Source organism: Brachyhypopomus gauderio, chromosome 12, assembly GCF_052324685.1.
Source record: "Brachyhypopomus gauderio isolate BG-103 chromosome 12, BGAUD_0.2, whole genome shotgun sequence".
In the NCBI taxonomy this organism is placed as follows: domain Eukaryota; kingdom Metazoa; phylum Chordata; class Actinopteri; order Gymnotiformes; family Hypopomidae; genus Brachyhypopomus; species Brachyhypopomus gauderio.
The window spans coordinates 20,285,653-20,310,009 of NC_135222.1; the positions used below are offsets into that span (position 1 = coordinate 20,285,653).

General features: G+C 45.5%; 1 protein-coding gene across 2 annotated transcripts; it reads left to right on the plus strand.

The window, feature by feature from the left end:
- The first annotated feature begins 3,290 nt into the window (after positions 1-3,290).
- On the plus strand, positions 3,291-22,731 carry mmp15b (matrix metallopeptidase 15b). Of its 2 annotated transcripts, XM_077023694.1 has the most exons (11): positions 3,291-4,128; positions 4,215-4,361; positions 10,766-10,914; positions 11,258-11,380; positions 11,472-11,779; positions 14,313-14,474; positions 15,294-15,496; positions 17,542-17,680; positions 19,154-19,304; positions 19,451-19,569; positions 20,051-22,731. In XM_077023694.1, the coding sequence occupies exons 2-11, from the start codon at positions 4,239-4,241 to the stop codon at positions 20,521-20,523; spliced, it is 1,950 nt and encodes a 649-aa protein (XP_076879809.1). In that variant the 5' UTR covers positions 3,291-4,128; positions 4,215-4,238; the 3' UTR covers positions 20,524-22,731. The 2 variants fall into 2 exon arrangements, with proteins under 2 accessions (XP_076879809.1, XP_076879808.1); XM_077023693.1 differs by having other exon boundaries at positions 3,292-4,361.
- Positions 22,732-24,357: the final 1,626 nt, after the last annotated feature.

The following is a 24,357-nucleotide window of genomic DNA, read 5'->3' on the forward strand; positions in this document are numbered from 1 at the left end:
CGCGTTTCGGACCCGACTACGGAAAATGATCCCACACTTTTGAGTTCCGTAGCCGGGTAGCCACGATACCAGAACCTGTCTGTATAACGTCCTGGGATGTCGTCAACTGTCTACCCCGGTTTCCACTAAACTGCGCATGTGCGTCAAGGACAGAAACGCAGACGCAGCAGTGGAAACTGTCGCAGCAGTTTGGAGAGGGAAAAAAACGACGCATCGACTAATAAATTAGTCGTCGACTATTTTAGTAGTCGACATAGTCGTGACTAGTCGACTAATCATGGCAGCCCTAGTGTCAAACAGAGCTGTCCAGATCCAATGGATCCAATGAGAGATCAATGTTGAAATGTCCAAACTCTACTCTACCCAGACCAAGGCCAGGCCACTGAATATGAATATGGAAGAGCTCCTTACATTCTATGGGATTTTACTGGAATCCGGATACAGCACAGTTCCAAGAAGGCGTATGTACTGGTCGTTTGATTATGATGTACACAATGAATGCATTTCAAACCAGACCAGATTAGGTCAGGGGCCTCAAGATTCAACATCACAATCAAGTCCAAGAAGTGGTGGTGGTCCACTTTTGCATGGTCTCTCAACAGTGCACTTGTGAATAGTCATTACTTTTATAGAGATGTTATGGGAGGGACCATTGATCTGCTCACCTTCACACGAGTAGTGGCACAAACCTTTCATTGAGAATACGCATATCATCCCACCGGTCACAATTGTGACCGGTAATAAAACACACTTTTTCATCTACTTTTCTCATTTTTTTTGAGGAAATAATTCTTGATTATTTTAAAGGTTTGCTAATAACACATGATTTGCATATTTGCATGTCTTGGGAAAAATTTGGGCATAAATGGGTTAATTGCACACCCAAAGCTGCAGTATGCAAATCAATATCAGCATGGTAAATCAGTTGAGAAAAAATTGACACTGTAAGGTAGTCAGTTTATAACACTGGACTCTGGTGCTGAAAAGTTTGAACACTGAGTAGTGTTGCACAGTGGTACATTTTAACTCTTTTAAGTAGTTAAAAATAACTCTATTGCAGTGTAATTACTACAACACTTTGAAAAGTGTTAAAATAACACCCTGGGGTGTGGACCCATATAGACACTTTAAAAGTGTTGAAATTAACTCCCATAGAGTTATTTTGTGTCTTTCGAATTTGCTGTGTGACCGTGTGTGCTGTGCTGAAGACGCTTCCTTCCACTCGCTGAACTGAACTGCTGCAGCAGCGCATCTGGTGTTAAAGGAAGAGAGAGCTCGGGTGTGTGCGAGGTGGTGGCTCATTTCAGGGCATTGTTTTTAATCGCTCAGGTTTTCAAAAGATCATTTCAGATTCAAACCGACCTCAGTAAAATGATTTAAAAAACCCCGAAGTTTCAAAAGGGCACTTTCGTTGATAAAGGGCAGAGTTGGTGGTGCTTTAGCACCACCTGATGTCTATGTGTGCACGCCACTGACAGGTGCTGTTCATAAAATAAGAATATTGTGAAAAGCTATTGAAATAATTAGATAAAAACTCACCACCACTATTAGGTAAGAGGTAGAAATACCCATATTTCAGTTGTAGGTTGCTGGTCATCATGGGCTTAATGTAATACAACTTGTTTTATGATCTTATGATGCACTGTTTAAAAGCTATTGACATAATTAGACAAAAACTCACCACCACAAATAGGTGCAAGGTAGAAATACCCATATAAATGTGCCATATTTTGCCAATTGTGATTTTGTTCACCACAATCGAAATTTGTCCTCCACTTTTTACCCATCTGTGCAGTTAGAACACACACACTAGTGACTACTAGGGGGCTGTGGTGCATACGTGCCCAGAACGGTGGCCAGCCCTAGCCCGGCGCCTGGGGAGCAGTTGGGGTTAGGTGCCTTGCTCAAGGGCACCTCAGTCATGGCCTCAGGTCTGGGAATCAAACCCACGACCTTCCGGTCACAAGACCAGTTCCCTACAATCAGACCTTGACTGCCTGTTGTATTACAAGTTGTATTACACAAAGTGCATCCTAAATAACAATCTACAACTATATAAAAATTGTAGATTGTTATTTAGGATGCACTTTGTGTAATACAACTTGTTTGGTGGTCTTATGATGGACCATTGAAAATATATTGAAACTATTGGGGAAAAAACAGTGCGCAGTGCTCTGGGGCCTTTACTACCGCCACTTGCGTCCGTGTTAACCGTGTTAATGTAATTTGTAGACGGTGCCTTAGACGTTGTAGCGGTCACAATAGTACATTTTAAATAAAACTTAAAATATGTATATTCCTGGCGTAAACAAAGTTGTAGGTATTTATTTATATATATATTTTTGCCAGAAATGAGAATTTGCACATTTTGGCACTTATTATTGAAGAAAGAATTCCGAATATGGGACCGTGAAACCCACTTTACCGCAGTCAAACGAAGACCACGAAGAATAAACAACTTCCGGGGCACACAAATGGGTCAAGTTAAAAAATCAAAATCAAGTTCGGCTCCGAATCCGATTTTTAACTTAGCTATTTTTGTTTGGATCATCAAATAAAAAACAGAAAAATACAAGCCTGGTTTGTTTTTTTGTTTTCATCTTCAAAACGAAAAACATAATAATGAATAGTTTTCTGATTTTCCGATTTTGATTTTCAGTTGAATATCAAATGAACGAATGATACACGGATTAAAAATACAAGCCTGGTTTGTTTTTTTGTTTTTATATTCAAAACGAAAAACAAAATAATGAATTGTTTTTTTTATTTTCCGATTTTGATTTTCAGTTGAATATCAAATGAACGAATGATACACGGATTCCTTACACTTGATGTTTACACCTTTCATCTTCTTCTTCATTCATGTCAAAGATCGCTCTTTGCTCTGCTCTCTCGACCAGGAGGAGGCGCTCTGGCACAAGCCTAAAGTTACTGACTTGCGTTAGTGTTCTCTCCTGTGCACACAGAGCTCTGTCCACACCTGTTAGGTGCTTGAATTCCCTTCCCGGATCTGCAGCGCATTTTGTGCTTTTTTGTGGCATTAAACCACACGAGAGTATTCTCGAGCAACTTTTTTTCCTTATTTAAAAGATAAATGCATCCTCCAAAGTGATCCTTTTACAATGTAGGTAGTGTTTATCGGTTACCTTTTTGTTCAGATGCATACACACTATAAGTCATTTCCGTTAGTATCCACTAGTAATAAATGAAACTGACCAGGAATTAACAATTCGGAGTACATCAACGGAGTCTCAGCAGAGAGGAGGGGAATTTTTTCCCAGCGACATCCGCTCTCCGCCCCTTCTCCATAGTTGTGTGATAGGCACTGTCGGAGCAGAGCGCTACTTCGTGCACAAGGTCGGAGCCGCAGCGCGAGCTGTCATTCCTCGCAGAGTTTCAAATGAGCCCGGCACGCGCCAGACGCACGCGGAAGCGCTCCAAGAAAAGTAGAACCAGAACCTGCGATTCAACGGGCAGAGAAACGGCACATTAAACCTTCACGCGCGGGGCTGCGGTCCAAGATAGGCGTCATAACCCGGGCGAACAGTTGGGACCTGTGTGGTACTATTGACGATCGGTTCTGTGACCGGGTCTAATTTCAGCTGAAAACACGACTGTATTTTTATTTTATTTTACTGAGAATGCAGATCTAAAAATGTATGCGTTTGTTGGTCATTAGTACTTGATCATGTGAAGATAACTCTTGCTTCATTGTTGCACGTAAATAATGTTTAAATCTGCTATAAGTTATTATTGATATGCCGTTATTTCATGCGTAATCACACCTGATTTTGCATTACGTTGTATATTTGTAACGTTATAGGCTAGAGTAGGTTACCGCTCGTTGTCCTTAATGTGCGTTTCTGGAGGGGGAGGTAGTGGACACGGCGTGGACACACCCGCGGGCGATGGTCCCCAACTGCTTGACAACTTCTGATCTCTGAGTTTTGGTACAACCCCTCACAACAACTCCTATACCCCACGGACATTTAAACATTTTGAATGACAGATTGCGTTCAAAGAGCCCGGTGCATTTGGCGAGAGGGCACTTTGGAGAAGTGGGCGCGGAAACACTTGTACGTTTGAAGACGCTGATAAGGGCAGACTGCTGCTTGTCTGCTGTTTTAGGTTTGTTGTAGTGTCCCACCTCTTGTGCCAGTTCTAAACAAGGACCAAGTCCGCGGAGTCAAACATCTGCGTTCTGCGTCTTGCAGTGTTAATAAATTGTCACGGGGAACATGGCATTACCATGGGACCGCTGGCTCACGTTGCTGTGGAAATGGACACTCGTTCCCTCAGTTCTGGTACTTCTTCTTCGTGGGTCATACACTCTTGGAGACGGTGATTCCTTCAGTGCTGAGGTATTTGTTCCCTTTACGTTTGTACCAGCATAACACACAATAATGTGATAATTCTAATGTCATTGTAATGCCAGTCACACACACACACACACACACACACACACACACACACACACACACACACACACACACACACACACACACACACACACACACACACACACACACACACACACACACACACACAGGGCTCTGGAAAACATAAAGAAGTTCATCTCTGTATGTGTGTGGGACCATCCAGTCAAGTGTCTTCTGAATTCAAACAAAGTCTCACGCCGGTCTGTTTAATCATCACTTGACACTGTCAAGATAGTGAAGGCTGTGCTTGAAAATCCACCAAAATCTTTGTTTCTGAATTATTTACATTGAAACATTAGTGTTGGTGTTATTTAAAAATAGCTTGTTTTCTTTGCATTATTTCAGCTTTATAATTATATTATTATTATGTATGATATTATAATGCAATAATTACTTTATTACTGCATTCTTTTTACTTTGACCATTTATTGCTTTATGCAAATAAATGCCCAAAATGACTATCTCTATTTTGGTATACAGAGCAAAAATCTTGCTCAAGCACATACCTACAAATCGCAAAAGACAGAGAAACTGATAATTTTGCATATTATATATTATGCAGTCTTTCTGTAAAAGAAGTGCAGATATTATACAGTGTAGAACAGGACATGGCATGGATTCTTGTCCCGCAGATTAAAAGAAACTAGAAAATGGTTCTCTGAAGTGACATTGACCTTGACTGGTGTATATGTGTGTGTCTGAGAGAATGGAAGAGGGAGAAAGACAGACTGCATAAGTGAACTTTGTCATCAGCTGCAACAAGTCGGGCCCCTGTGTTGTTACCCGCAGTGCTTTTCAGCACAGAGCTTCGGGTTCAAAGGCCATGTCTGCTGCTAGTCATTCTAGCTCAGATTCATGTGGGCCATGTTATGTTTTCATTGCTCTGAAGTCAAATGGAAGGTCATACCTGCAGTCACTGTTCCTTCACCCCCTTACAGGCCTCTTGTATTCTCTGTTCACTACGTGTTGCCATGCAAGCACAACATATGTAGACACATGTTCTAGAGGATTATACACACGGGCCTCTGGTAATGTTTACCCTATGAAATATTGTAAATAAATATTGATTTCATATGACTTTTCCTGCAGCTAAGTGAAGAATTCAAAGTTCCAGTGGTTTTGCGAAATTTTCCGTTTTAGAACAGTTGCAAAGTCTGTTAGGTCTTCCGGTGTGGGAGTGTGAAGTGTGGGTTTGTTCATGGTATACCACCCTGTACATAAGAGCACTGCTGTGGTTCACTCCCTGTCATTAGTGGCCTGGTACATAGCAGAGCACACGTCCCTTGGGAAGTGGATCCGGTCAGATGCTACAAGGATATGTTCGTGTTTTTAGAAATGGGTACGTTTTGTCTGTCACTTTACCATGTGAGCAAACATGTATTTTAGTCAAGTGTCCACTTCAGTACTTCATGACTTAGGCCAAATCTTTAGTGAGCTAGTGGTCTGTCACTTCTCCACATTGATGTGATGAAGGATGGCTTAAATAGTACTTTGACTTTGACTGGCGTCATTTTGAGCTCCCCGATGTGTAGTTAATTTCCCCACAGAATTTTCCAGTTTCCTGCTGTACTTTAGTTCTGGAGGAAGTGAAGAAGTTCAGGAGTGTACTATCATGTCATGGTGGATCATCTCTCAGTGAAGATTCCTGCAAAACAAACCTTTGTTGTTCTTGTACTTGAAGTCCTCACTGAATTCCCCAGTCTACCTACTACTATTCTTAAGTGATGCTTGAGTCATACTAGACCTGCACTCATCTCTGGTGTTCCTTTAGATGGCCGTAATTACACAGTTTTACATGGCATCTATTTTCGGTGTGTGTGGCTATACTTTGATGGTGTTATGAAGATGCTATAAATATCGGAAACTGATCAAGAAAACTCGGTACGTGACGTATAAGTAGACGAGCTTGGGCATGCCACAGTGCTAATGCATTCAGTCTTGGGGGGCTGGTATGTGAACGAGCTTAGTGAATGATGCTGGGAACATTAACCTGGCCTGAACTTTGTGTATCAGGCAGTGGAGGATTACTCTTGTGACTGGGGGGCTTAAAGAAAGGCTTGCTTACTGTTTACTCTATTAATGGACATTTGGGTCTGCTTAGTAAACATACATGGCTATGGAGCCTGACTTGTCTTGACAAAGCTGACAAGCCCAGCCGGACAAGCTTTTCTTCTACCTTGACAGGTTCATACAAAACAGTCAGACAAATAACAAATATAACTTTGCTTGTTTGCTTTTCAATTTAGGAGGCTTTTGCGATTCACAAATGAAATCCCTTCTCCTACTCTGTACTGCCTCACGATAATAAATGAAGAAACCTTTAGGCTTTTAACATTCTGCATTTCTTTTTCCTTGTTACTGTCCACTGAGAGGTGCTAACTCAAGGTTTGTTTCTGAGGGGTTTTTTTCTTGGCTTACTACACCTTCACGATAACAGAAGGTGACTGACGGAGAGAAGGAGAAATAGAGCTGTTGGCCTGGTCATTTGTGCTGCATGTGATTAGTGCATGCAACAGCTGTTTTCCAAATGGGCCACAAACAGAAACACAATGGGATGGGGCAAGAGAAAGGGAAGGAGAGAGAGAGAGAGAGAGAGAGAAAGAGAGAGAGTCTGGGCTGTAGGGCTCCCAGGCAGTTCTTGGAGCAACAATGACGGATTTTGTCTTCAGCTGACTGTATCCAGAGAGGCAGAGAGAGGAGTGTTAGAGTGGGGTAGGTGTGGTTTATGAGATGTGCAGTACACAGGGAGCTGACTGTATCACTTCCTGAAGGCCAGTCTCTGTCTTGCCTTTAACCCATGAGTAGCCATTCTCACTTATGCTACACATGAATACAATTCTGAGCCCTTTGGCAGACATCATTGATTTTTCACTGCTGGAAAAATCCACTTGTCTCCCTGCTTGTTCCTTTGACCAAACGGCAGGGCCCCCTTTTCAATTAACCAAACAGCCACCTTCCATTTCCCAATAGTGGCACAAGACGATTAGAGGGTCCGGGTACGGAGCAGTGGAGCCGCCCGGCCTCATTCTGGCCTGGTCCGTTGGTGATGAGGTCCAGCAGAGCTGAGCGCAGACAGAGCAGGAACCCATAAGCAGGTCTTCAGCCAGGCCCCAACACTGATTGCGATGTCAAAGCAAAGTGTGCTTTAGAGATCTCTTTCTTCCTCTCACCCCCTCTCTCTTTCTTTGGTTTGCCATCCTTCCACTTGATCTTGATTGCTCCCACTCCCTCCCCCTTGTGCTTAATGACCAGAAAGATGGCATGCACCCAAGCCCCAGGAATAAAAGCACTCCCCCGTCGTTAGAGTCTTGGCTGACATTGTGTCGGACACACACACAGACTCACGCACACACACGGAATCAGAGTAGCCTGTGAATCGCGGGTTCCTGGAGAACCTCGTGATGGTAGTGACTCTCAAGGTCCTTGTGAAGGAGTTGCTGGCATTGCTTGGCTCTTGGCTTTGCTTTGTATGCATCGCAGAGGCCACTGTAACGGCAAAATACAATTCAAAATGCTTTCTGTTTTTAAAGGGGACCTTCATATACATCATTTCCAGAATACTTTCCTTTTAAGGAGCTGGTTTAATGCTCAGAGGTGATATCATCAGCCTCACACAGAGATCACTGGAGCTCCACCAATTTTGTCCTGCTGAAAGCCCCCAGTGCTGTGCAGGACAGGAGCACAGGTGTTACCTGTGCAGGACAGGAGCACAGGCATTAACTGTGCAGGACAGGAGCACAGGCATTATCTGTGCAAGACAGGAGCACAGGCGTTAACTGTGCAGGGCAGGAGCACAGGCATTACCTGTGCAGGACAGGAGCACAGGCGTTAACTGTGCAGGGCAGGAGCACAGGCATTACCTGTGCAGGACAGGAGCACAGGCGTTAACTGTGCAGGGCAGGAGCACAGGCATTACCTGTGCAGGGCAGGAGCACAGGCGTTAACTGTGCAGGGCAGGAGCACAGGCATTACCTGTGCAGGACAGGAGCACAGGCGTTAACTGTGCAGGACAGGAGCACAGGCATTATCTGTGCAAGACAGGAGCACAGGCGTTAACTGTGCAGGACAGGAGTGCAGGCGTTAACTGTGCAGGACAGGAGCACAGGCGTTATCTGTGCAGGACCAGGGGCGCAGATGGCACTGGGGACGGGGGGACATGTCCTCTCCAGATTTATATTGACCCCATCTGAAATCTAGCATCTACAAGCATAAATATATATATATTGTACAGCTTGGTCCCCCTCACTTCAGAATTTCCATCTGTGCCCCTGTGCAGGACAGGAGCACAGGCGTTACCTGTGCACTCTCTTTGCTCCTCCCCAGCTTCCAGTGCTACATTACGTGAACTCCAAGTGGGCACACTTGAGGAGATCTCTGTTGAGCTCTGGAGGGCTTTATGCACTGCTTTATAGAGATTCCACAGGAATGAAAAGAGAACAGACAAGATTTGTGGCATCTAGTCGACATTTGAGGAGGGGAGCAGCTGTACTGCTGTACTGCTCCCCAATTGAAATTGGACTTGCACAGTTTTTCAACGAGTAAACAAAATTAAACACAGTGGACATGGTCAGATCTAGACACTTGGGGTGAAAGCGTGGAGAGATAGCTAAGCAGACAGTACATCTTCCACCCTGTCCAGCTGTGTGTTGCTTGCTGGTCAGTGAGAGAATGGATTCCGGGGGGCTCTGTACTCTAGATGGTGGCAGAATGGTGGGGGGGGGGGGCATCAGGGGGGTTTCCCCTCCTGACTGTGCCCAGACACAGGCCCATCTATTCAGCCTCTTCCCCAGCACACGGAGGGGGACACAATGGCCCGCCTCTTAAGCAGTCAGGGTGAAGGGGGGGGTTAGGCTAGACAACAGTACAGCAGCCCTGGTCCCACTGCAGGAAAAGAGGGGGCATTATAGAGGCAGTGACCCCGAAACCTCATGAGTCCAGTGGGACGTCTCTATTAACCCTCTGATAATTAAGGCCAGCTCAGTCAGAGGTGGGGTGAGGCCCTGTAGAATCACAAACTTTGCGTCAAGCAATGTACCTTTGTTGCTGCTCTGGTTAGACTCAATAGAAAATATTTTGTTCTGATGCTGCAATTAAGTGACCTCTGCAAAATACATCGGTGTTCCTTGTGAATTGTGTTTCCGAGAAACTGTTGTTGCATAGATGCAGTTTTGTGTATTATACCCTATGAGTAATTTGACAAATAAAAAATAGGTTCAAAAAAATGAAATGGTACATTTTGGACTCCACAGAGCATCTCCTATATCTTACAAATGGGAATGATAAAAAGTTCATGTCCAGGAGAGCAATTAAAAAAATTTTTAATATCGGGGACATCGGAGACACTGGTGACTCCAATGACTTGGGAAAATATATGCTATACCTTTTAGGTCATTTTTCCGGTAGCATAAAAAGTTATCTGTGGTTAGAAATTTATGTTCATGTCTTTGTTCATGTCTTGATGTATTTTGTGCTGCCTATAGAATACTGTCGATACGGCTGCCTAGTTGGAGATAATGAAAGCCAGATATGGGTGGTGTAAACACTCTGTAGGCTGTGGGTGCTGCTAGTTGTTGGTGCAGTTGTTGGCCTCTGTGATGTGCCCAGACACTGTGTGGGGGCTGGACCGGAAGGCCTGATTTACTGTAACCACAGGGTAAGCGTAATGAAGTGGGAGCTTAATTACATAATTTGTGTCTAATTGTCCAATTAAAGATGCTAAGGAGTGGGTGTAGCCACCTACATTGCACTACGGAGCCAAATCAAACCTAAATCCCCCCTCGTTACGAGATCCTCCGGGCCTTGGAAGCCACTGTGCTACACAGCCAGATGGTTACATTAAACTGCCACTGTATCATAATAGTGTCTCTGTCTACCATAGCATCTCTGTTATGGTTAATTCCAGAAAGGACCATTATGGACTTTTAAGTGATAAGATCTAATGTGCTATGCTCTTAACAGCCAAAACTGAGGTTAAAGAACCATACTTGATTTCTTCATGGAATCAATTAACACATTTTTGGTTTCCATAGAAATCTTAGTATAGTTATTTGGTAGATCACTATATGGAACCCGACCAGGCTGGGCCCTGTAACATGACCATCCCAGCTGGTGGTGCCTCTGCTCAATATACAGCCACATCTGCCAATACTTTGTCATTCAGGCTGGGGTTGTATTAAGTATCTCAGAATAACAGGTGCTATGCTGTTTGACGGTGTCGTCTCCTCTACTCTCCCGTACTGCTGTCCAAGCTATAAATGGCTGTGACACTCAATCTGGATAATCTCTGTGGTGTTACATTTCTGTCTTTCTCCCTCTGTGTCGCTTAGTCCTGGCTCCGAACGTACGGCTACCTCCCACAGGCCAGCGGCCACATGTCCACCATGCGTTCCGCTCAAATCCTGTCCAATGCCGTCAGTGAAATGCAGAGATTCTATGGCCTGGAGGTCACAGGAGAGATGGATCCATCAACCATAAAGTAGGTCATTTGCTGAATGTTACAGTAATTACGGTGCTGTTTCAGCGACATTTACAGACTAAAGTTTTAATTCCAGTCATGCTGAGTAGCACAGCCTTTTTAAAACAGACTCACTGCTAAACCATTAACTCCATCATGGAGAAATGATCATAGCTAACTTGAAGCAGCTCTTTGCATATTTCTTGCTATTTATAGCCCATATTATATCAGCATTCCAGTCACCTTTTAGGGTGTCTAAACTTGCAGACAGAGAAGGGGGCGGGTCCTTTATGATTCTTCATTGTTTACATGCTTATTAGGCTCCCTGTAAACATTCACTGTTCTGTTGTACTTCCTGTTTCAGAGCCATGAAGAGACCACGCTGTGGGGTTCCTGATAAGTTTGGTGGTCAAATCAAGATGAATGTTCGCAGGAAACGCTATGCTCTCACTGGGCACAAGTGGGACAAGACTCACTTGACCTTCAGGTGGACACGATCAACCCAGATTTGACACAGCTCTCATTAATGTGATCATTTTCATAGATAAGGATTTTCACACTTTCACATTTTCTCACAGCATACAGAACTTTACTCCTAAGATCGGGGAGTACAATTCATACGAGGCCATTCGAAAGGCCTTCAAAGTGTGGGAGAAGGTAACGCCACTGACCTTCGATGAAATTCCGTACCTGGAGGTGAAATACGGCCGCCGTAAGGAGCCTGACATCATGATCTTCTTCGCCTCTGGCTTCCACGGCGACAGTTCGCCATTCGATGGAGAAGGTGGCTTCCTGGCGCACGCGTACTTCCCTGGTCCAGGAATGGGTGGAGACACGCACTTTGACTCCGATGAGCCATGGACAATTGGCAACCAGAATTTGCAAGGTGAGTTAAAAGGTTTGAGATTTTAGTGTTGTGTGCTGATTCCCACCTTCACTGTATGAAATATGAAGGTGTCTGACACAAGTCATCATACAAACACATTTAAGCACTTACAGACCTTCTTGTCCTCTGTTTATTTATTCTGTATCAAACTGTTTTGATTCAGCTTGTCCCATTACTACGATCATCTCTATAAAATCACAAAAAAGGATGACTTCACAGCTCCTCGCCCTGTTTAGTTTAGCTTTTAGAGAAAAGCTTCACTTATTGAGCCAAAGTTTCTCCCTCTTTCCTCTTTTTGCCTAATATGTTGGTGTACACTCTTTGGTCAGTCTGTCTGGGCTGTTCCGAGAGCTCAGGTGACCAGATGTCTCGATAGTCCGAGACCTTGGGGACGTACTAATCAGAAGCAAGTTGGATACAGTGGGAACAAGCTGGAGGTTTAAGGATCACAAAAAGGTTTACTGATGTTTACAGGAGAAGGATGCAGACGTAAACATAGCCTGAGACTTTAGTACCATGATTCAAGAGAAACCTTTGAGGTTTATTTGGTCCATTTTGGGATTACATTGTCTCATTTGAAATGCTGCTTGGCCTACCACTTAGGCTGAAATTATTGGAAGGAGAGCTGTTGGATAGCCCCATTAAATCAGTGCTTGTTCAGTGTTTGTTTTAAATGCTTCCATGAAAGATCCTCAAAAGTATTTATACGTCCAGTACTCGTTGAGATGTATATAAACTCGACGACTCTCCCGTTAAAATATTTGTTTTGTGTAAGATGAGGGAAGGCAGTCATTTTGAGAATGAGTGTCTGGTCTGAAATGGTTGTTGTGGTTACAGCATAAACCGTTTCCCTTTCTTCCGTTTGTATTTGGAGTCATTACATGCAGAAGATAAAGGCGAGCCTTGGGGCGCCTGACAGGAGAAGACATCGATACTTTTTAAACTTTGAATTCAGTCCCCCAAGCAGTCCATTGAACTGTCATGATGTCATGGCATTCCTCCTTAGAAGGCAGCGGGTTGAAAATACAGAACAGAGTGGGCCTATTAGCGAGAGACACTGAAGCCTGTCAGACCTTCGTATTAGCAAGAGAGCAACTTATCAGGACAAATGTGAGTTGACATGACATAATGCAGCATTCATGGGGAAATGCTGTGTCATAAAATGTTGACACATCTTCAAAGGGGATGTGCTGTGTAGGAACCTCGATTAATGCCAAGTCTGGCCTTAGACGTCTGAGGCGCTGACAGCGTCTCTTTTGTGGCTGGTCGTTGGGGTCTCGTTCACTGTGTCACGGCTGCGGGCCGATGGACACCATATTGCCGTTGCCGTACATCGATGTCATTCGCTGCCCCTCAGACAAGGGCAAGCTTTCATTGGCAAGCAGAATACACACGTCTGTACCCATAGGGGCTTCACCCTGTGAAAGATGTCATTGATTTAGCTGCCTGAGGCCATTACAGCACCCATTTAGCACTCCATCTGTTGAGAGCCATTAACTCTGATATCGTGGGGTCTCTGCAAAACCCTGAACAAGCAACGTTACTCTCTGATGACCTCATAAGGCCTGTGGAGATGGTTAATGTTGTCCAAACTGATGAACAGAAGATATTCTCAATGCAGGAAGCAGTCAGTCATCATTTTTTGCTGATGTCATTACTGGGGAATCGCAAAGAGACTTTTTCTTTACAACCACGAATCAACCGGACGGCTAGCAAGCGGAACGGTAGTCCTGGTTTAAAATGTGCATCGTCACTGCAAGCTCTTCCAAGCATCATTACGGTGTCGGTGTTTTTAAGTCATAAGTGCGTCAACATCGAACCCCCACAGAGAGCACACACACGTGCTGACACGACTGAATAAGAAATGAGGATACTGTGTTCCTGTCCATTACCTCCTCTTCTCCAGTTCACTCCAGCATGGTGCCTGTTGACCTGAGGTCAGCAGCTTGACTGAGTTTTCAAACAAAGAGCAGATTGAGAACCTACCTGCTTTCAGCACTGAGCCGGAACTAACAGGCAACACTGGCCCCAGCTCAACCTCCACCCCCACCACCCCAAACAACCCCCTCCACCCCTCACTCCCACGTTCTCTGGTCTGCTTTGTTTACCCAGCTCCCCCATTTATAATCCCCATCCATATTTCCAAGTAAGACTCCAGTGTAGGGTTAATGCCTCTCTGTCCTACTGGCATCTGTAACACACCCTAACAATACAGCTGCGATGTAAACCACCCAGTGCGTTGCCTTCACTGTGTGTCATGTGTCCTGAACCCGAATGCTGAGAATGTTTTCTGCTCTGATTTGAATAGAGCAGAGATCGTTGCACAATGAACTCTTGTGTCCACAAGCAGTGCATGTATTCTAGCCACCCTGTGTGCCACCTCAATAAATCAATTCTTTCCCCATTGCTGACGATTAGCTTCTGCTGAATTACCTATCGACTGCCAATTTCATCCAGCTTATTGTTTGAAATGATCGTGCTGTCTCTCTGTTTCTCTGTCTATCTGTCCTCCTTTTCTCATTCTTCTTTGTAGGCAACGATCTGTTTCTAGTGGCAGTACATGAGCTGGGTCACGCCCTGGGTCTCGAGCACTCCAATAACCCCACGGCCATCATGGCTCCTTTCTACCAGTGGATGGACACGGACAACTTCCAGCTTCCAGAGGATGATCTCAGAGGAATCCAGCAGATCTATGGTAATCTGGAACCTTTAATACTGTGGATGTGTCAAATCTATGGTTTATACATGTTACAGTAGAAAGCCGTGGCAGTGACAATAAAATGCTGAATGGGAATTGTAGGTCGTTGTGGAATTGTGTCCGCAGGTGGCGCTATACCAGGCTTTAGTGACTTGGAATTACCATTCAGCATCATTCCATATATCCAATCAATCAGTCAAAATTAATTTATATAGCACTTTTTACAACAGTTGTTGTCACAAAGCAGCTTTACAAGTGACCGAGTCCAAGCCCCCAGTGAGCAAGCCAAGGGTGACAGTGGCAAGGAAAAACTCCCTAACAGAATGAGGATGAAACCTTGAGAGGAACCAAGACTCAGTGGGGGAGCCCATTCTCCTCTGCGAGGACACTGATATTCCCGGCATACAGTATATGTTTTAGGGCTTTTAGTTGTAGTTGTCTTTGATTTTATCTTAAGCTTGGTGGTATTTAGTCAGAATGTAAAGGTGATCGTATTTAGGTCTTGCGGTAATTTGGTGTCGTTTGTCATCTGGGTGACTTGCCCTTGGACAGTACTGGTCTAGTTGGCCGTTGAGACGGTTTACATTAGTGTTATTTTTGGGCCAGCAGGAGAGGAGTTTCCACTGTGGGTGAGCAGGCGTCCTGCCCAAAGAGCTCCAGGCTTGCTGCCCGTAGCATGCCGAAGGCACTCAAAGAAATTTCCTCATGATTCTATACATTGACTGATAGCTCCTAGCCTTTCCTCCCATATTGACACTTTAAAGTCATGTATTGTTGTGTTAAATTAACTGTATTTTTGTTTATTGTTTCTCTTAGGGGCTCCCGACAGTTCCCCAACTCAGACTCTCCCCACTGTGACCCCACGCCGCCCCAATGCCCCTAAGAATCCGCCAGGAGCCCCTCCCCGCCGTCCAGACAGACCCCGCACCACGGACCGCCCGGATCAGTACGGCCCCAACATCTGCGAAGGCAACTTCGACACAGTCACCATGCTCAGGGGAGAGATGTTTGTTTTTAAGGTGAATTTTGGAGTTTCCACACATTCTGCGCTTTTGCGTTTGTGTTTGCATTTGTCTGTGTGTGTGTGTGTGTGTGTGTGTGTGTGTGTGTGTGTGACTTTGCATTGCGTGTAAGAAGCAGTGATGTATTCAGTCATACTGTCAACACAGTTGCACAGATCCAACCAGTATTCAGGAAGTCATTACTTGAGCACACTAAAGAAGGGGATGGAATTTGAGGCACCTGTGCTGTCTATGTGGCTCACAGAGTAAATGATGGTCCTGTTGCACTGTGGCTCTGAGCAGCTCAGCCACTAAAGGACCAGAAACAGTGCTGAACCTCAAGCACAGAGGCCTCAGGCCTGTAGCTGTAGGCCTTCTTTTAGTCAGCCCCTGCAGGGGCCTGTGGCCTGTCAGCCCCTGCTGCTGGCCTCCTTGCTGGGTCACGGAAGGGCAGAGACATGTCCTCGGGCTCCAGAGTGTTATCAGGAGACGCAGGGGCGGGCCGCGGCCTCGTGCTCAGCCGAGCCGAAACGCCCCGTGTTTTGATCAAGAACCGAGACGTCCTCAAGCCGCGTCATGCCACTGTTTGACCACTTGTCTACACAGTATCGCTCTCCTTCCCCTGGCTTTTATGGGAATGACATGAGCTGGATCATATAATCCTCCCTTTTCATCTGATGAAAGGAGCTCTCCGTCTTTTTTGTCCTGCCTGCTGTCTCACTGTGGGAGAGGCGAGGAGACATGCATGAAGCAGCACAAAGACATTTTTTTTGCAGTATTCCCTTAAGTTGCACAAGCAATAGACCTCACATAATGAATTAAATGTGAATCCCTTATACGGAGTTGAAGGTGTGGTCTGGTGGAGGTGCATTTGCCTCGAGAGTTAACTGCGCTGCACTGATTTATGGGACAATTAGTCAGTCTGTGCACAGTGTCTCAACGTTTCCTCTTGAAATTGAGACGTGTTGAACAACAGTTCAAGATTAATGCATTGAGTAGGTCTTTTGGGGTTTTACAGATTGCATAATGGATTCTGCAAAACCTAGTGAGTTTTTGTATTTTGTTTTTGCATCTTGTTTTTCTCGTTTTGTATCACGTAAGGCAAAAGGATAGGTCTCCTATAAAGGTTTGGGTGATTTCTTGTGGCTAACTTGCTAAGTTGTTTGCCACGTCTCACACATAATCATTATTTTCTAATGGTACAAACACAAATAGAAGAGCATTTGGAATGTTGTGGCGAGCCAAACCTAATTGGTCACATGATTTGCTTGAATACACAATCCATGAGCAGATATTTATAGCAGGTTTTCAGCAAGTGTTTTGGTTTAGCTATATGTTTTTGTTCCGAGTCCAGATGAGCGTGGTAGAAGGACCACCCAGCTGTTACCGTGTCTGCTTGATTTCAATGACCCCTTCTAGGTTTGCAAAATAATTCCTCTAGTGCAAGTTGTGGTGCCATATTATAACAGGGGATCTTGCACTGTCCTATTCTAATGTGAATTCAACTGGCTGTGCTCGTGGAGGGAGAGGAGATGGGGTGTGATAGGATCTGAAAGTGCTGGGTCACTACTCAAGTGGAGCAGGTCGGTGTGTCTGCAGCGTCGGCACTAAATCACACTCGGGTCATTTTTCAAGTGACCTCAAGGTCTTGGTTCAAAGCTTCGTAACGGTCATAGATCCTCATGGTTGTTGGTTTGTACCCCGTGGTTAAAGACACAACGATCGGGTCGTTTTTGCATGCATTCACTTGCTTGGTTTTAATCCACCGATGCGCAGAAACATCTTGCATTCCGGTTCTGACGGTGATCAGAGTGCCGACCGCCAAGCAAACGCAGTAGCTCGACACAGATGGTTGAGTAAATGGCTTTGGTTCTGGCTTTGGTCTAGAGGAGGACTAGCAGCCTCCAAATTCTGAGACACACAGATAAGACAACTGCTGGTGCCTAAAACACGTCTGCAGGCTGAAAGCCCAGACGGGGCCGTAACGGATCAGAACATTGTGAGCTTTAAGCTTGAGAGGGTCTCCGCTCTTTCTAACAGAGTAATTTTCTGTGCCTCTGCAGGGTCGCTGGTTCTGGAGGGTCAGGAGGAACCGAGTTCTGGACAATTACCCCATGCCTATAGGGCACTTCTGGAGGGGTCTGCCAGGAGACATCGACGCAGCGTATGAGAGACACGATGGCAGATTTGTGTTTTTCAAAGGTGATTTTCCCCATCTATGTCCGCTCTATGGAATGGAATATTTATTTGTCTCGTAAAGATGTATTTCTAAGTTGGAAAAAACTCACCTGTTCATAGAAACCATTACATAAACCAATTTATGTCAATTTGCCGTGCCCAGAGTATGATTTGACTTTAATCTATGATTTTGATCTGTGTCATTTACTAAAGGAAGGGTGTGTAATTTCCCTTAGGTAACTGTTGGGTTTAAGATGATGAATTTTACAGGTAGAGTTAGTGAGAGGACATGAGTCCTTAAATTGTGGAGCTCCTAGCAGAAACGTCAGGATTTTATGGCAAACTCAGAGCAGGACTTATAGGCTGCCACTAAAATCCTTATGAGGCTGCTATAGCTGTTCCTCCCAACCTCTGTGTCTCCCCAAATGGCCCCTGGGTAGCAAAGCAAAAGACTATTAAAACCAAAAGGTCTGACTTACGTTTGCATTGTTTTGTGTGTGTGTTTTTTTTTTTTTTTCCTTTTTTGGCTTGAAATGAGCTTAGCTTAGCTGTCTGCATGATTTTGCTGAGGTCATCCTCGTCTTAAATGATAAACGATAATAAAATTCTATTTTAATAAATATGCCACAGAGGATCATACCTGTTTCTGGTACATGGAATCTCCCACTGCTTGCTGTTATTAACATGAAAGGATGTGTAGTTCAGACAAATACGTAACGACAGTGGGAGAGAGAAAAAAAAGCTTAAAATGCTTTTTTCTATTGAGAGATTTGGAAAACATCTGTAGGGCAAATGATGTCATTGGCAAGGTCTTCTCAAACCTGGATACTCGCCATCAGAACAAACTCGGAGGGCCGGCAGTCTTGGACGGCAACATCTGTTATATTTGAGGCGAGGCCGCTGAATGAGCCCATAGGTCCCCTACCCCTACTCCACCCTGACGCTACCCCACCCTGACGCTACCCCACCCTGACGCTGCCGAGGCTGCACTTTTAGCGATGAGAATGTTGAAAGGGTAATTAAACCAGGACCCTACGGATGGTGCCACCGTGTCTGCTACGCTGTAAAACCATAAGAGCAATAAAAAAAAACTACAGCTTTATCTTGGGATATGCTATGATGTCATGCGGTGTTCTTTCATCGGTGTGACCACGAGGCCATGGGATCCTTACCAAACCCAACCTCTTTGTTACCGTGTGGTGGTTATTTATGTATCACCAATGAGCAGGATGACAATTCTGCTATGCAAGAAAGGTTTACTTGCGTGTTTCTATGACTACTTTAGATACAGGAAAAAAAGTCCCACTGTAGTCCTGTACGTGCACTATAAAAGCCTGTTAGGCCTGTTAGGTGTGTTAGGTGTGTTTTCTCTCCCTCTTCCCATTCTCCCTCCCCGTCTTTCCTCTCTTACCTCAGCATTGTTTTCTGCTGGGCTCTTCCTCTTCCCTTGTATTCCCTTGTATCATGTTTCCCATGCTCCTCTCTTGCTCTTTGCAGGAAGTCAGTACTGGCTTTTCCGGGAAGCCAATCTAGAGCCGGGCTACCCTCAAGACCTGGTTGACTACGGCAGAGACATCCCCTATGACAAAATAGAGACGGCGATATGGTGGGAGCCATCAGGGTATACCTATTTCTTCAAGGGAGACAGGTAAGCAGACTGTCCTGTCCTGACAGATGTTATACGGATATCCAGTGTAGCCTCTTTGGTGTCTTTGCATTGTTATTATACCTGTCATCTATGCAGTTTATTCTTAGTAAGCAGTTGGATTGTGTTTGTTCCTTCCTCTTCAAAAGGTACTGGCGCTTTAATGAACAGTCGCGAGCGGTGGATCAGGACTACCCAAAGCCAATCAGTGTGTGGGGCACATCGGTACCCACCTCTCCCAAGGGAGCCTTCCTCAGCGATGATGGAGGTGAGTTGGGGGGGCAGGGGGCAGCCCGGAAACCTCATTCCACCTAAGAGAGAGGCGGGACCAGTCAATCAGCGAGGGTGTGGGGAAGCAGCTGGGCAGAAATGTGATCAGGGAATTTCAGCTGAGCGTAGGGGAAAGAATGACATCACTGAGAGAAGGTGGTTTTTTTTTTCTTTCCTTTGTGCTGTGCTAGTCTCTCCAGCTCTATATGAACTGCTTGCCCCGAGGAAGGTTTGCACTCTTAACCTGAGACTAATCGATTAGAAAGGGCCATGGGTGACTTTGTCGCTGACACTGTGGTGTAATTGAATGACGGATGATTAAGTTTCAGCTGGCTGCTTTTTACTTTATCTCTACGTTTTGTCAGACACGTTAGTAGCGCAAATTACGCAAGGGAGGTAAAGGGAAGTTTGTCATGAGTTCGGGTTTGTGTTCCCCACTGTACGTATGCCTGTCTTCAAGATCACGTGTCTCCCTACAGCCTACACATACTTCTACAAAGGCACCAAGTACTGGAAATTCGACAACCAGCGTATGAAGAGTGAGCCTGGGTACCCTAAGTCCATCCTGCGGGACTTCATGGGCTGCAGCGTGGACCTAGATCCTGACCGGGACACGGACGTGGACCCCGGCCGCAAGTGGCCGGACAGGCCGCCCTTCAACCCGGACGCCGGGCGAGACGCGGACAAGGAGAGAGGCAAGGAGGACAAGGGCCGAGAGGACACAGACGAAATGGACCACAAGGACGGTGCGGAAGAGGAGACGAATGAGGTGGACGTGGTCCTGAAGATAGACGAGACGGAGCGCACCATGAACATCATCATGGTGACCGTGCCGCTGGTCCTGGTGCTGTGCATTCTGGGACTGATCTACGCCATCATCAACACACTGCAGAGGAAAGGAGCACCCAAGTACCTGGTACACTGTAAACGCTCCTTACAGGACTGGGTTTAACTCTGACCTCTGACCCCTCTGACCTCCATGCCCCAAGGCCATGTCCTTTTTCATCTTCCGAGTGTATTTTGTTATGGATGCACATGCGCACACACACACACACACGCACACTCATAAGCACACATGCGCACATGCACGCGCGCACACACACACACACACACACACACACACACACTCCTTATATTCTATTCTCCCATGGTGCTCTCCCAATGAGTTGACTGTAGTCTATTTATATCAGGAAGTTTGCACATTGTTTTTGTTGTTTTCCTTTCTTTCATCATGGTATTGTTTTACTTCCTCTTCTGTTCATATTGTGTGCACATTTCTTTTTACTTCTAAACGAGGAAGTTAGCCTGTGTTTTGTAACAGGGAGCGTTATACTGTCACGTTGCTTAGCCGTCATCCTCCGAATGATGGAGAACACAAGGCAGCAGGAAACGAAATTGATAATCATGCGTAGTACAGAAAAGGGATAAAAGGATGCAAACATATATTTGGTCCCTTTCCTCTGTACTTAGCTGCCACCTACCTACTGACCCAGCAGTTCAAAGGTCAACAGGAAAGACCTGATGCAGAATGGTGAATCCCCCCCCTTGTCTGTTTCGGATCTCTGCCTCTAGTCATGCCTGTGATGAAGAACAAAATCACTTACATTTTATTGCCTTAGTCCAACCACTCACACTATTGTTGTAACGGTGGTGTGTTGATCCTGCCATACCGCAGTCTTCCTGTGGTTCTATGCCTAAAGTCCCGTAATCCCCCCACCATGCTGCCTGGCATGTTGCTTTCTCTGTAGGATCTTGTGATACTGTGTTGACGATGATCTTTTATTGTCAGAGGAGCATAGTTCACGTGGCGCTTTTGATTCAGGTCAAAGGCTTTGTCCTGTGAACGCACACTGCAGGGGGCACGAGGCAACATGGAGGTACAGGATGCAGAGGGAGGGGTTGGAACAAATGTTGATGTAAGAACCATTAGCCAAGTATAGGCTTGATTAAAACAATACAATCGAAAAACTGTTAAAAATCCACTGGAGCATATTACTCGAGCGTGCCAATAGAAAAGTCAATAAAAAGCTTGCTTCATAAAGCTCAGCTATACATAAAGAAAGGCATTACAGAACCTCTTTCTCCTTCCACTTAAGAGACTGGCTGTTAGATAATCCTCTCATTTTAAAAACAGCAGGTGGGCGAAAACATTACTAACCTCCATCACCCCAACGCAAATCCCTCTGCACCAAAAAGGATTGCTCGCTCTCTCTTCTGTTGAAAGGTGGAGAGGGGGATGGGACAGAGCAAGGAAGGGGGGGATGAATGCGAAAGAATGACAGAAAGACATCTGTGTAAGTTCAAAGTGGCGGGAGGGGGGCGGGTGTTCAGCTGCAGAAACCTTATCTGTTAAGTCCGTTTGGAAGAGCCTCAGAGTCTGTTATTCCTGAGGCTGGGCAGGGGTACTTTATGCACACGAGGTTGATTTGGGGTGTGGGGGAAGGGTGTGGGGTGGGTGGGGGGGTCCCTGTGTGTGGATCATCTGACGATGGGGGAGACGAGAGGAGAAGAAGAAAGAGAAGAGAGGGGTGTAGTGCCAACACTGATGCATGCGGTGTTGAAACGGCGTCCCTCTGTGCGAGCCCTAGGACACGCGCTCGGGACTGCCTAGCTGCCACCGGTTATTTTCAACACACATTCTTTGAGCGAGAGCGGAAACAGGATCTGTGGCTGGCATCCGCCCCACTTTCGCTCAGGACCTCCGGACCGAACTCGACTGTGCTTCGCCTGGACCCGCCGGCTGACTTGGCGAGATCGGGCCGCTGTGTTTAGAGTTCAGCCACTCTCAGAGATGCTTTGCTTAGTCTATATTGTAACCTCGTAGCACTGCACAGAGACAGTGGCGCGTGCTTTGGCTGGCCCAGGAAAGCAGTGAGAAATAGACCGTCTCCAGCTCTAAAAATCCCAGTTATTTACCCTCTCCGGCGGAGAAAGCTGCTCCCGTTTGCAAAGACAGGGAGGAGGGCAAAGAGGAGAGAATGAAAGAGAGTGGTGTTATAAATATTACCTTGCCAGCCGAAGTTGAGGCGGAGGTACTTTCATAAATATTATTGGGAGACTAGAGGTGACAGGGGGACAGTCATGATCTGCATGCTACCCCTGATGGAGGCTGTTCGGCACGTTTGCCAGACCATGCCCAACCCCCCCCACCCCCCCCAAACCCCCCCCCCCCCCCCCCCCCCTTCCCCAACCTCCTCACACCACGCTGCCGTCACTGTGGAGGAGAGTTAATCAGAGATAAAAGCTCTTCTGCCCCCCCCCCACCCCACCACCCCCACCCAAATCAATGAAGAATATACAAGCAGTCCTGAAGGGTACCTGCAGGGAGGTGTTCGTTGACTCAGCCGGCGAAACTGGGTCCCGCTCCGGTCCCGTGAGTGCACGCGTGCGCGGACTTTGACCTCAGCCAGCCTGCACCTTTTTGTCCTTGCTTTTAGAGACTGCTTGGGTGTTTTGGTGTCCGGGTTGATTGATGTCCTCTTTGTGTTTGCTTATCCAATCGAAACCAAATGCTCTACCAAGGCCGTTCGAAGAGAATGTGCTTAGCCACGCCTCTGTTCTGGTGAACAGTCCACAAAGAAATGACTTGCCTTTTGCAAACCATAGATTTCCCCCTACGCTAGGACTAGTGCAAGACTATGTAGTGTGTCTAGTTGTTCACTAATGTAATATTGCCCCTGATTGAGATAAAACACGAGCAAAGGAAGGCAGATGTTTGTGGATTGCTGATAAATGAATACAGTTGCACACGTTTTGCGCACAGCGAGGTGTATTGGGACGGATCTAATGGTTCACCATCGTTTCAGTTTATTTTCTGTCCAAGTTTCTATCTTCTAACTCTGTTCTGGACTGGCTTGAAATGCAACATCCCCTCTCACAGGAAGAAGGGGCTTTTGGTCAAAACCAGGAAGCACCCTTCCACAGTTTCTCGACCTGTAGCGTAGCAATCGTAAAGGCATTATGTGTAGGTGCCATTCAGGGTTCTAATAAAATATTCTCTAGAGTAGCAGCTCAGCAATACGCTTCTGTTGTGTGCTGCCTTTAGCAGCCGTGTCGTTGTGCAAGGTTCATCCACTCAAGACGTGGGACGTCAGGCTTGTTTTAATGTAAAGTTGCGTTCGTTTCTGTCTTTCTCACAAGATGTTTTGTGATTGACACCTGAAACCCAAGGTACCTCCTTCCCTCCCCAGAGTAAATCTCTCCAGTACGTGTTTCCCATCATGTTCAAGAAACGCAGTCAATGAGCAAGATGAACAAAGGGTCTCATATTGACGTGGTGAATGTGCCATCTTGTAGTGTTGCCTCCAACCGTATGGTATTACAAGAGCGGAGGCAGAGGACAGTCTTTTCCGTCCCTGCCGTGGTCAGGACGTCCCTGTCGTGGTCAGGACGTCCCTGTCTCAGATGACATCTAGCCTTATCCCGTGAGCCAAACGCCACGCTTGTTAACATTATGCAGCCGGTTCATTCAGACTTAATAAGTACCAAGTCAGGTAAAGGAACACTAAGGTTGTAAAATCAATGTTACAACAACTTCGCACGCAATTTCTGTTGCGCTGCACTCACTTTCTAAAAACCTCATCTTTATTAATAATGATTAAATGTTTGGTGTTTCCGTGGTTACTGTTAATTTGATTTCATAATTATCTTATTTGATCTTAATTGGTTGTTTTTGAAATTGTAAATATTGTAGGACTTTTTAAAACGTTATTTTTAGATTTTTCATTTGTTAATAACATTCCTGTTTTTTGTGTTTTGATTGTTTTCTGATGTAGAAACTGAAGAT